This window comes from Podarcis melisellensis (assembly GCF_964234715.1).
Source record: "Podarcis melisellensis genome assembly, chromosome: 14".
NCBI lineage: Eukaryota > Metazoa > Chordata > Lepidosauria > Squamata > Lacertidae > Podarcis > Podarcis melisellensis.
In genome coordinates, this window is record NC_138546.1 from 8,554,926 (window position 1) to 8,566,973 (window position 12,048).

The 12,048-nt window shown below is 48.6% G+C and overlaps 1 protein-coding gene across 1 annotated transcript in view; it reads right to left on the reverse strand.

Moving 5' to 3' along the window:
* The window catches only part of MYH11 (myosin heavy chain 11), a 91,577-nt gene that overhangs the window by 52,749 nt on the left and 26,780 nt on the right, over positions 1 to 12,048 (reverse strand). Inside the window, exons 5-8 of the mRNA XM_081889442.1 lie at positions 6,430 to 6,532; positions 4,939 to 4,959; positions 2,366 to 2,458; positions 1,144 to 1,207 (exon numbers count right to left, since the gene is read on the reverse strand). Coding sequence (XP_081745568.1) covers positions 1,144 to 1,207; positions 2,366 to 2,458; positions 4,939 to 4,959; positions 6,430 to 6,532 — 281 coding nt within the window. The remainder of the gene's footprint in view (positions 1 to 1,143; positions 1,208 to 2,365; positions 2,459 to 4,938; positions 4,960 to 6,429; positions 6,533 to 12,048) is intronic.

The following is a 12,048-nucleotide window of genomic DNA, read 5'->3' on the forward strand; positions in this document are numbered from 1 at the left end:
CTTGGTTACTGGGAGAGACCACAGAGACCACATAACACTGGTCTTGAAAGACCTACATTGGCTCCCAGTACATTTCCAAGCACAATTCAAAGTGTTGGTGCTGACCTTGAAAGCTCTAAACCAGGGGTCGGCAACCTAAGGCCCACGGACCACAAGCGGTCCATAGGGGTCGTTTAACAGGCCCATGGACCCCCGCCGCCTGCTCGGCTCCCGTGCGCTGCACTAAACTGGCACGGAACAGAGCAGGAACCGCCTTCTGGATCAGGCCCAATTGCCTTCTGGATCCAGCCTGCGGACGGTCCAGGAATCGCCAGGTGGATCGCCAGCGCATGTTCTTTTCCTCTCCCTCCCTTGGCAGCGGTGGCAGTGCCTCCTCCCTCCCTCCTCCTGGTTTCTCCCCGCCCTGCCTAGAGGAGGAAGGGGCTGGGCTTTGTTGCTGCCAGCAGCAGTAGCGCTTGAGCGGGCGCCATTTTAAGCAACCCCTCTCTGGAGCCCTTTTGTGCACTGCTCATCGTCCTTCTACTGCTGCTGCCGCCAGTCGCTGCCGCTCGCAAGACACAGGTAAGCAGCCACTGGGGCTGCCAGGGCTCTCACATCATTTCCCCCCCCCCCAAAAAAATACAGTCCCCCCCCCACAAGGTCTGAGGGACAGTGGACCAGCCCCCTGCTGAAAAAGTTTGCTAACCCCTGTCCTAGCCTATTCTCTCCTATGGCTTAATGCCCCCACTCTGGGTGGCCAGAAGGAGCTATTGCCGCTCCTCTGGAGTCAGCTGACCTGAGGAACCACGCTGGGTCCAACACCTGGGCCTATAAATCTGCTGCTTCTGGAGTGCCTCTTCTTCCTGATCTGGGGACGAGGAAGAAATTAGCCGTTTTGATTCACCCTTTCATGAGAACCTAGCTAATTCTTGCCCTCCCCAAAGCGGCGCACAAACTCAAGCGGCAGCCATTCGAGATCTGCACAATGAACGAAGGCACCAAGCTGCCAGGATCAGCCCCAAACAGAGTCACCCACATCAGGCTCCTGCCTCCTCTCCCCACCCGGCCTTGGAAATGTTTGCCTTTCTCAGGCACAACTCTGAGCTCTGAGTACAACTTTCTCTAACTCCTCCAAGTTCCATCCCACGTGCCAGAAAAGGATACAGGTTTCGATGTTTGCTCCCACAATGTAGCCGGTTACGTCAAAGTTGATGCGGATGAATTTGCCCTGTTGGCGATAAGAGTAGACAGCTTTTGATATCTGCTAGCACAACATGAGAATTATAGGCTTCCGCAGTCTAACTTAACCAGAATGGAATTGGGAGGGGGTTAGCTGGAAGGGACTCTGCACAGAGATATACAGTGGTACCTTTGGTTGCGAACAGGATCCGTTCTGGAGGCCTGTTCGCAACATGAAAAGGACGCAACCCGCAGCGGCGTGTCTGCGCACATGCAGGTTGCGATTCGCTGCTTCTGTGCATGCGCGTGACGTCATTTTGCACATCTGCGCATGCGCGAGCGGCGAAACCCGGAAGTAACCCTTTCCGGTACTTCCAGATCGCCACAGGACGCAACCTGGTAAAACGTAACATGAAGCAAACGTAACATGAGGTATGACTGTAGTTGAAAAACCATTTTTGGACACATGGGCGGATCTGAATTTTTGAGGGCCACCCCCTCTTGTCACTCCGCTTGCCCTCTCCTAGATCAGCTCCCCCAGGTGCCCAGATAGAGAGAACATGGGCGCATGCAGAGTTTGGTTTCCCCCGAGGGATCTGCGTAAAAGTTGGATCCAGTGGAACTGAGCCTCGAAAAGACCATAGAGCTGAAAGAGGAAGTGGGAGAGAACATCACTCTTCCGCTTCCTCCTTCAGCTCTATGTACTTTCCGCGTGAGAAATGGGTAACTTTCACACCTCATGACCAAGAGGGCAGTGAAGGGGTCCCCCTGGTTTCGTGGGTACCAGAGGAAGACCTTAAGGGGGCCATTGCACTGGGGGGGGCACACTGGTAACCCCTCACGTGGCTGAGAATTGTGATTGAAGTTGTTTTCTGGATTCAAGAAGGGATCTCCAGCTCCAATTGTGCCTATTTTCCAGAGGCGGTGTCAGATTTACAGAAGCCATCCTGATTTCTGATTTGAGACAGGAACGTCCCGCTTTTACTTAGGACACCCCTATTTTCATCAGAGAAATGCCGGAGGGCATGGGACAATGGATATACTTTAAAACACTGTGTCATTGAGATCCATACACCTCGTAGCTTATGTTTCCCAGAGGCAAATGATTTTCTGGGCCCAGTGCATTCTTGTTGGCACCCCATAGCTCATAGTCAAGTCCCACTTGGTCTATAACATTCAAAGCAGTATTATATCACTTCCAACTTACAAATCGGGAAGAGTTGTCGTTCTTCACGGTTTTGGCATTCCCGAAAGCTTCGAGGATGGGGTTCGCCTGCAGCAGCTGTTTCTCCAGCTCACCCTAAAATGGATTCAAACGCCATTATCATCAGAAAGAGAACAAGTCTCTCCACTGTGAACAGACACACACAAGATGCATACAGAGGCTTCAGCCTTGATTCCCTCCCCTGCAGATAATCTCTTATTTTTTAAAAAATGCATGTATATTGTAATGCACGCCGGGCAGGGCTTTCTTTTGCTATGGGCACCCCAGTCAGGATTCTACCACAACACACACAGCATAAAGAGGTGGGAACCACAGCACTGGGTATTTTATACCAGTCTAGCCCTCCATACATTGCTGGACTCCATCTCCCATCATCCCTGGCTATTGGGGCTGATGGGAGCTGGACTCCAAGAACATCTGGGGAGGCCATGGGTGTCCTGTGCTTTGCACATTCCAGTCTACAAGCATTTTGGAGATTATCTCTGCAAGGGATGGGAATGAGAAGCCTGAAGCGGCCTGCCGTAAATGTTGAGCTCTCTGTTTCTTCCTGCTCCTTGTTTAGCCGGGCACTGTCCATCAAGCCTCCTCTGGGTGGAGAAGGCAGCTGGTTGCTGCAAATGAAATCCTTTCTTCTGATGGCCACAACGGAGGGCAACACAACTCTTTTCACTGTGTGTCCAATGCTCCATCAAAGGCTGGCCATGATATTCTGAAACGACCTGCTAAGAACTCTTCCCCTCAAACCCTTTCCTCAAACCCCGGACCTAGAGTGTTGAAGCGTTCACTTAGCAAGGGGACAATGCTGTAAATTAGGCAAAGGAAAGAAATGGCCAAAAAATAAAAACCTGTAAGGTAATGCAGCACAAAGCATTAATTAATCATGTTAAATGCAGGGCTTTTGAAAAGATTGAATATGACAATGCATTATTTTGGTGTTTTTTTTTAAATATCCAGATTCCCCAACCCCTGTGCAAATGCATACATGCAGTTACACACAGATGATGATGATGAACACACACACACACAAGCCATGCAATGTATCCAGGCAAACGCTAATTAAGCAAATTCCGAAAGCAATGACAACAGGCCAGTTAACAGATTTAGGTCAAAGAAAGAGGGAGGCGGAATATCGGAGGCGAATATCTTTCCAAAAGAGGCATACTTTGCTTTGGGCTTCTAAACGGTCTCTTCCACTCATCACCTGTGGTGATTATGAATCAGCTCCAGGTGATTAGATAGCAAAACTCCCGTGAACTGGAAGAGAACAGTTTCCTTTTTTTTCCTTTCAAGCTGTCAATATGGGCAAATAACTATGTTCCATTTCTTCGCCACTAGGCCAGTTGTTTGGGGAGGAGTGGACAGAGGGACAAGTAACATCTGTAGACTTAGCTGCCAAACTATGCTGTGCATAACAGCTGTTCAATTGGCACTTCGCTTCTGGAGTTTTAGTCAAGTCATTCTCTGCCAGGAATACTGGATCATTTCTGAAACCAGAACTGAACTTTCAAAATTATTGATGGACAAGGAGCCCCACATGTGAGGTTTCCATTGTCCTTGGGGGGGGTGTGCTTTGTGAAAGCATCAATCAAAAAGGAGAAAAGGCCTCTGAAACCTTGGAGATCAGAACTAGGGCTGTGTCCACACCATACATTTAAAGCACGCACATGGCCCCCAAAACAGTATTCAGGGAACTGTAGTTTGTTGAGGATGCAAAGAGCTACCATTGCCAGAACCCTTAACAGATTACCATTCTCAGGGTTTTTTTGCAGGGGAGGGAATGCACTTCAAATGTGCCCTAAATGTATGGTTTGTACACAGGTTAGATGGTCTCTGCCATGTCTCACTCAGCTACTCTTTCCTGCATAACTGGCGCCTATCGCTGCTGCAAAACTGCCAAGTCTGTATTAAATAAATTCCCAAAGTTTAAAGCTTAATTCTTCTGCATGGAGATTGTTATAACCTGGCCACTTTGAAGGCATGCGGAAGGAGGTTTGTTGCAGGTGTAGCAGAGGGCAGGCAGGAAGCAATGTCCATAAACGAACAGCGTGCAAGCAGACCGGGATGATGTCAATCAACTACCACACTGTGATCCTTGGGGAGAGTAAGGCACTCTTTCAAAAGCGGTCCAGTTTGAAGCACATCACTGCTTGGGGCTGTTTCCTCTCGAAACGACACTTCTTTTGCTCTTCCGAGATGTGTTGCAAAGAGGAAACGATTCCAGTGGGCAAAACCGAGCAGTGCTACTGGGAAAAGCAACTCTCGTGGCTTCAGTTCTCATGAAGATGGTGATCCCAAGCACACTTTTTCTGGGAGCAAGACCTGATGAAACCCGGACCACTAACTCTGACAATGGTGCATTTGAGATCAGGACATTGGGAGAACATACACGTGAACCCTGGGTGCTATTGTTGCCCTGGGCCATGTGGGATCTTGGCACATTGAACCATTGGGTGATTTCTTCTAGAAGGTGGAGTGCAAAAACACCATGCAGATCTACACTCCGTGCCTTTGTATATATATACACACACACACACCAAATAATCCAGGTTACTCACGTAAGCAAAAGATGGACCTTGCTGCAGTCAGATAACACGGCATAAAACAGTTGTCAGTATCTTCTTTTTTATATATAAATAATTTTTATTATTTTCCAACACAAATATACAATTCTGTCAGGTTTTCACAAATTTGGTTCTTTTTGGACTTCCTTCGGCTTCTCTGACAACCATCCATATTTACTTCTCAGTTTACGCATTCCTCTGTTTATATTGCCATTAAACTTCCCTACCACTCCTATTTCTTTTTAACAATGTATCTCGACTTTCACAGTGCTTCTTGAAATCCCACCAGTGTGGGATTTCACATCCACATATTCTTTTCAGGTACTCAACAAATTTCCCCCAGTCCTCGATGAACTTTTGGTCTCGAAGATATCTAATAAAACAGTTGTCAGTATCATTCCTGTCACATCCCGAAATACTTTTTTTTAAAAAAAGGTGTTTCCACCTGAATTCACAATCCACAGCGGCAGGTGTTTGTATGTATGTATGCATGTATATTATACATGCAAACAGACACACAACACACCTCCTCAAGGAAAAGAAAGGCAGAAGGACCAACCTGTGGATCTGCACTGGTACGTTTAGATATGACCTAAATAAATGTTTTGCTCGGGGGCGGGGGGGGGGAGAGATAGGTGATAGAGTCTTAAATTGAGCTCTCCACTTTTTCCACATCAACCTGCCATTTTTCTTTTAAGTCCTCGTGAAAATTCATCAGAATCTGAGTGCGGATTTCTTTGAACAGGTGCATTTTAAAAATAAATAAATACACTTCTGCCAAATACAACATATGCTGGGATCTTACTGTCACCAATATAGGCATGTATTGCATGTTTTACATTTATGGAATGCATTGCTGCACACAGGAGCTGGCTAGAGAGCCACACTGCAAAAATTTGGGGAAGTGCAGATTTCGGAGGGCGTCTGGTTTGCATCTTGTTTCGGAAAGGGAAGATTGGGCAGGTCCATGTTAAAATACGCAAGCTGAATTGAATTTATACCCTGTCCCTAACTCCCACCTCCCATGACCATTGGCCATATTGGCTAGGGAGCTGATGGGAGATGGAGTCCCACATCATCCCGAGAGCCACAGGTCCCCCCGCAGGCCTGATGGAAGGAAAGGATCCAGCCCTGTCTCACCCATAAGCTTTAAAGATGGGGAGTGGACTTCCACATTTCCCCAGAGGAGGAGCCGCATATGGAAAGCTATGCGCTCTTCTCCCGCTTGCCTGCGCTTAAGGAGGGGATGTCAAACAAAGAGCCCTTTTTCCATAAACACACAGGGGTTGTGACATAACTGCGTCCTCTCAGTAATATGTCAGCAATTTGGCAACGAAAGGGATGCAGAAAACGGCCTGAGCTGCAAAGGGGCCGGCCTGGTCCAAGTACCATTGTTAACTAAAGACTATCCCGGTGCTCCCCTAGGAGACATTCACGTTGTTTTTGTTTGTCGAGACAGAAGAGGCTGCTCCAGAGAATGCTTACCGTGATGCTGGTGTCCTTCTTGCCCTTGTGAGAGGATGCCACGACAGCCAGATACTGAATGACTTTCTTGGTATTTTCCGTTTTGCCGGCACCAGATTCCCCTCTAAGGAGGAAAGGAGAGGAGAGAGGGAAGGTAGCATTGCATTTCTCTCCCACCACTCAGCAATCAGGGAAAGGGAAAAGGTAAAGGACTAAATGGGATTGCGGCGCTCCTCTCGCTTTCAGGCCAAGGGAGCTGGCGTTTGTCCACAGACAGCTTTCCTGGTCATGTGGCCAGCAGGGCTAAACCAATTATGGTGTAACGGAACACTGCGATGGAAGCCAGAGTGCACAGAAACACCATTTACCTTCCCACCATGGCGGTACCTATTTATCTACTTGCACAGGTGTGCTTTTGAACTGCTAGGTTGGCTGCAGCAGGGACCGAGCAATGGGAGCTCACCCAGTCACGGGGATTCGAACTGCCGACCTTCTGATCGGCAAGCCCAAGAGACTCAGTGGTTTAGACCACAATGCCACAAGCTGAGTGCTATTCTGCTTCCACTAGGGGAGAGGGAAGGAGGGAGGGAGGGAGAGACAGATCCAGCCAAGACGAAGCCCATTCATTCTGACCTCTGCTGGCCCCAGAGAATGACCGCTGCCCACATTAAATGGGGGGCGCCCTTTGCGTGGTCGCGCAGCCCCCTGGACTCTGTGCAGGACCATTAGCACAGGCTTGGCTTCACCTTCCCCTGGAGGTCTCCACCTCCTCCAGGTAGGGGGAGGGACCACCTGCCCACACAATAGGGGGAGGATCTTACCTGGGCATCCTCAGTTGGCTCCAGAGCTTCTCCCACCCTACCCACCCTCAGTTAAGACTTCTTTTGCAGGTTAACCTTTTCTCCACAGGTACGTGGGCGCTGCTACGTCAAGGTCACTGCTGAAGGGCAGGAAAGGAATTTCCCTGCATTGGCAGGTTTGCCTTTCCCGTAGCAAAACGTCACAACTTTGACGGTATCAGGCCTTGGGTGGAATCCTTAGTCTATTTTCCCTAAATGGGGGAGGGCGTGTAGCAGTGACCCACGCCCCCTTCCTCTTTGCTGGGCGATACCATGGTTCCCCATTAAAGGGGTTGTTTGAGGGGAATCTTTTGCCATATGCCTAGAGGTTGTCATTGCTCTCCCCTGCGACGGCGGCATAACTGGAGTGGACTCTCTCTGCTTGAACATATGTTCTCCAGAGCCAGCCTATTCCCCCCCCCCCACTGGATAACCCTGATGTACCCCAGATCCCCAGCGGGGGACTGGGAGGGATAAACACCCAATGCCTGAGCCAAGATCTACCGACATCTGAAAGATAATAAAGTTGTGGCCAATTTTAATCCCATAGCACAGTGTTTCTCAACCTGTGGGTCCCCAGATGTTGTTGGACTACAACTCCCATCATTCCTAGCCAGCATGATCAGTGGTCAGGGATGATGGGAGTTGTAGTCCAACACCATCTGGGGATGCAGTGGTTGAGAACCACTGCATAGCACGTTGTCTTGAGTCATTATTCCACACGGGGGCCGCCCAGGGTTTTGGGGGACTCCGCCTGACCACGCAAATACTAGATTAAACTTCCTACAACATACTCCAACAACAATGGATCTACTGCCTTTCCGCTCTGCCTCTGAGAATTCATGCGACACCATGCCCACCAAACTGTGAGATCTAGCAACAACCCGTTCTAGGTCCCTTGCAACATGTGTGTGGGAGCTCAGACCCATGTGCAGAAACTGCCATCTTGACTGTTGGACCCACTCTTGGTCTCGTCCGCTTACTCTGCCGGAACCTGTCTTCACAGCGGAAGTCCCTAATTCATTGAGGGTTTGAGACCTGTTGGCTACCCTCACCTGGTGCAGCTGGCCAGTTGAAGCCATTTCCTGGGATTGTGGCTGCTGTCACCTGCTGACACCTTCTAGGAGCCACAGGTGAGAGCTGAGGTGTTGTGTTCTACTCCACCTTTTGTCCAAGGAGCTCAAGCTGTGAGCACCCATGGATCTATGATTAAAACCTAATGTATTGCTTGTGTATTCCTTTGTTCTGTTTATCTAGAAACAGTTCCTTCCTCCAATATCCCCTTCCCTCTCCCCAAGGCACTTTCACGTACATTTGTGAGGAAATGCCCTGTGTGATTTATAAATGTTAATTGTATTGGTTGTGCTGACTGAAGGTTTTATTTAACTAAACTGGAATATACTTTTATTCATTAGAAAAGGAAATGGGTTGAGGGCTGTTAAAGAAGAGAACACACTTTTGCTCTCCTTCAGCAGTTATCAAACGCACATGCTTAATTTTATTATATTTACTGTACTCAGTGGAGTCAACCATTACTTTAGGCTGTTCATATTTATGAGTTTGCAAGATGAGAAGGGCTGTTTAGGGCAGCCCTGTTTAGGGAAGCTTTTAATGTTTAACAGACTATTGTATTTTAATATTTTGTTGGAAGCCGCCCAGAGTGGCTGAGGAAACCCAGCCAGATGGGCGGGGTATAAATAATAAATTATTATTATTATTATTATTATCATTATTATTATTATTCTGCTGCTCTCCATTTTATCCTCTCAGCAACCCTGTGAGGTAGGTTAGACTGAGAAACAGCAGCTGCCCCAGAGTCGCTCAGTGGACTTTGTGGCTATGCAAGGATTTGAACCCTGATCTCCCAGGACCTAGTTTGGCACTCTAACCACTATTCCACACGGGCTTTCATACTCCTTGCCACTTATCCAATATTAAACTGAGAGGAGTCAGGAGTCCTAAAGGGCCGGAGAGCTTTTTGCCTTGATTCCAAGTTCCTTCAGTCTTGAACGCCCATCTTTTAAAATATTGGGGAATGGATGTGGAAACAACACAACAAGATAGATAGCTATCTCAGGAGTGCATAACCAAGCCTTGAAGCTTACTCATTTGTCTGGGACGTCGTCCAGGGGTTTGGAAATATCCACAGCTGGGCGTTGGGCTTTAAACTTACAAATGTTATTTCGCATTATCTCCAACCTGGCCCTCAGTCCCTGCCTGGCCCTTGATTCTCTCCCTAGGGCTACATACCCTTCACCGGCCTTGCTTTGCACCTTCCTTGAATGTTTTTGCCTGACTGGAATGTGCCCTTCAAACTCTGAAAATATCTGGACGGAGGACCGAGGGGACAGGGTGTATAGAAAGTAGCCAACTGTACAAAAGGAACATTTACATTTGTTGCTCTCCTTCAGGGATAGGCAACCTTGGGCCCATGGGCCACAAGTAGCACATGGGGGTTGTTTAACCGGCCCACGAGCCGCCCCCGAACCAAGCTACCAGCTCGGTGAGTCCCCGCATGCTGCACTAAACTGGCGCAGCACGGCACAGAGACTCGCTTCCGCGGCACCGGAAATCGCATCTGCGCAGATACCGGAAATCACAGGCATCTTCACTGGAGCGAACCGGCCTAGGCGAGGTAAACCTTGCCGACCCCCGAGTCTCCTTGCTCCTGCCTCAGACCCTGCCCACCACTGCCATGTGGCCCCCAGAAGCTTTCACAGAAGGGTTCGTGGCCCTCAGTCTGGAAAAAAGTTCCCCATTCCCATCAGAACAGTAACTAAAAGCAGGGACAAGATGGTTGCATCTGGGATAACGGCCCCCAATTCATTTGCCTCCCCAACATCCTCTTGTATTTCTGAAGTGAAGACACAAACACATCAAGGAAGCATTTTCTTTTTTTAAAAAAAGGAAGGACATTTGCAGAGGAGTGAAGAGTGGATCTGCCTGAGGTTCCTTTGATCTTGGAGCTGTTCCACCAACTCCGCTCTGCTCAATTCCTTTTCCTAATTAGGAGGTGCCTCTTCTCAAACGCCGACCCACAGATAAATGTCCATGCGACAGCACCACATGCACACCCGAGAGGAGGAAGGTAGGAGGACGCTTTGTGTTGGCACCAAGCCTTAAGAAGGCTAGACGCTCTTTCTTCCTAGGGTGCTGTTCCGTGGGGGAAGCCATGACTGTTTAAAGTGCTACAAGACTACTTTCAGAGCAGTTTGCTAAGGGTGCCGGAAGTTGTCAGGAAACCCTTCACAGAGCTACAATTCCCAGAGCTCCCAGGTAAGGAGGGCTGACAGTTAAACCACTGTGGAAATTGTAGCTCTGTAGAAAACTACAGTCCCTAGTAGTTTTCTAAATATATGGTGAGTATATTGTATTAGAAGTCACAGCTTTCCTACTAGGGACTGTAGTTTGCTACAGAGGTACAATTTCCACAGTGGTTTAACCACAACTCAAAGACGCGCAACCTGAAGCTTCTGTAACCCGAGGTATGACTGTACAGTGGTACCTCGGGTTAAGTACTTAATTCGTTCTGGAGGTCCATACTTAACCTGAAACTGTTCTTAACCTGAAGCACCACTTTAGCTAATGGGGCCTCCTGCTGCTGCCGTGCCGCCGGAGCACAATTTCTGTTCTCATCCTGAAGCAAAGTACTTAACCCGAGGTAATATTTCTGGGTTAGCGGAGTCTGTAACCTGAAGCGTATGTAACCTGAGGTACCACTGTACTGCCTAGCAGACTTCTACAAAAATAACAAAGCCATGTCAACACATCACCGAAGAATGGATGCTTTTGAATTATGGTGCTGGAGGAGACTCTTGAGAGTCCCATGGACTGCAAGAAGATCAAACCTCTCCATTCTGAAGGAAATCAGCCCTGAGTGCTCACTGGAAGGACAGGTCCTGAAGCTGAGGCTCCAATACTTTGGCCACCTCATGAGAAGAGAAGACTCTCTGGAAAAGACCCTGATGTTGGGAAAGATGGAGGGCACAAGGAGAAGGGGATGACAGAGGACGAGATGGTTGGACAGTGTTCTCGAAGCTACCAGCATGAGTTTGACCAAACTGCGGGAGGCAGTGGAAGACAGGAGTGCCTGACATGCTCTGGTCCATGGGGTCACGAAGAGTCGGACACGACTAAACAACTAAAGAAGAACATCAACAACATCAACACAAAGAGATACAAGACAAACTAGGGGGCACCCAAATGCCCTGGCTAACACACCACCAACTGGTGCCTGGCTGTCGCTGAGGCCAGAAGGACCATCGGTCAGATCCAGGAAGGCAATGCTCCTGTGTTCTTAAGGGAGGACGTGTGAGCTCTCTGTCCAAGCCCCTCTGAAGTGAACAGCTCTGGAGCAGGATAAACTCTGCCTAAGGAGCCAGCCTCTTTCTTCAAATGGTTTCTTGGGGGGGATGATGAACCCTGATCTCGCACAGTTTCAAGTCTGCCTGCAGCTTCACATGGGGCCCGAAGCTGAAATATGTGCATGTTTTATTGATAAAAATTAAGTGTTCTGGGAACGGCTCCAGACTAAACATGCCAGTTTGAAGACATTTGCGTAAAAGGCTTTCACATAAATCTACTTTACATCCTTGCTTTTGGGAAGACCAAAACCGTGCTTAAAAAAAAAATACATTAACTTCACTTATTATACTTTAGCCATCCTTCCTCTTCCGCTGAATTTCCTTTGCCCGAGGGCAGGAACAGTTTGCCGGAGACCCTATTCCCCCCCTCCCCAGTTCTGAAATCAGAAAAACTACCTACCCTGTGGCATCACAGTAAGGATCCTCTTGCAAGGGCA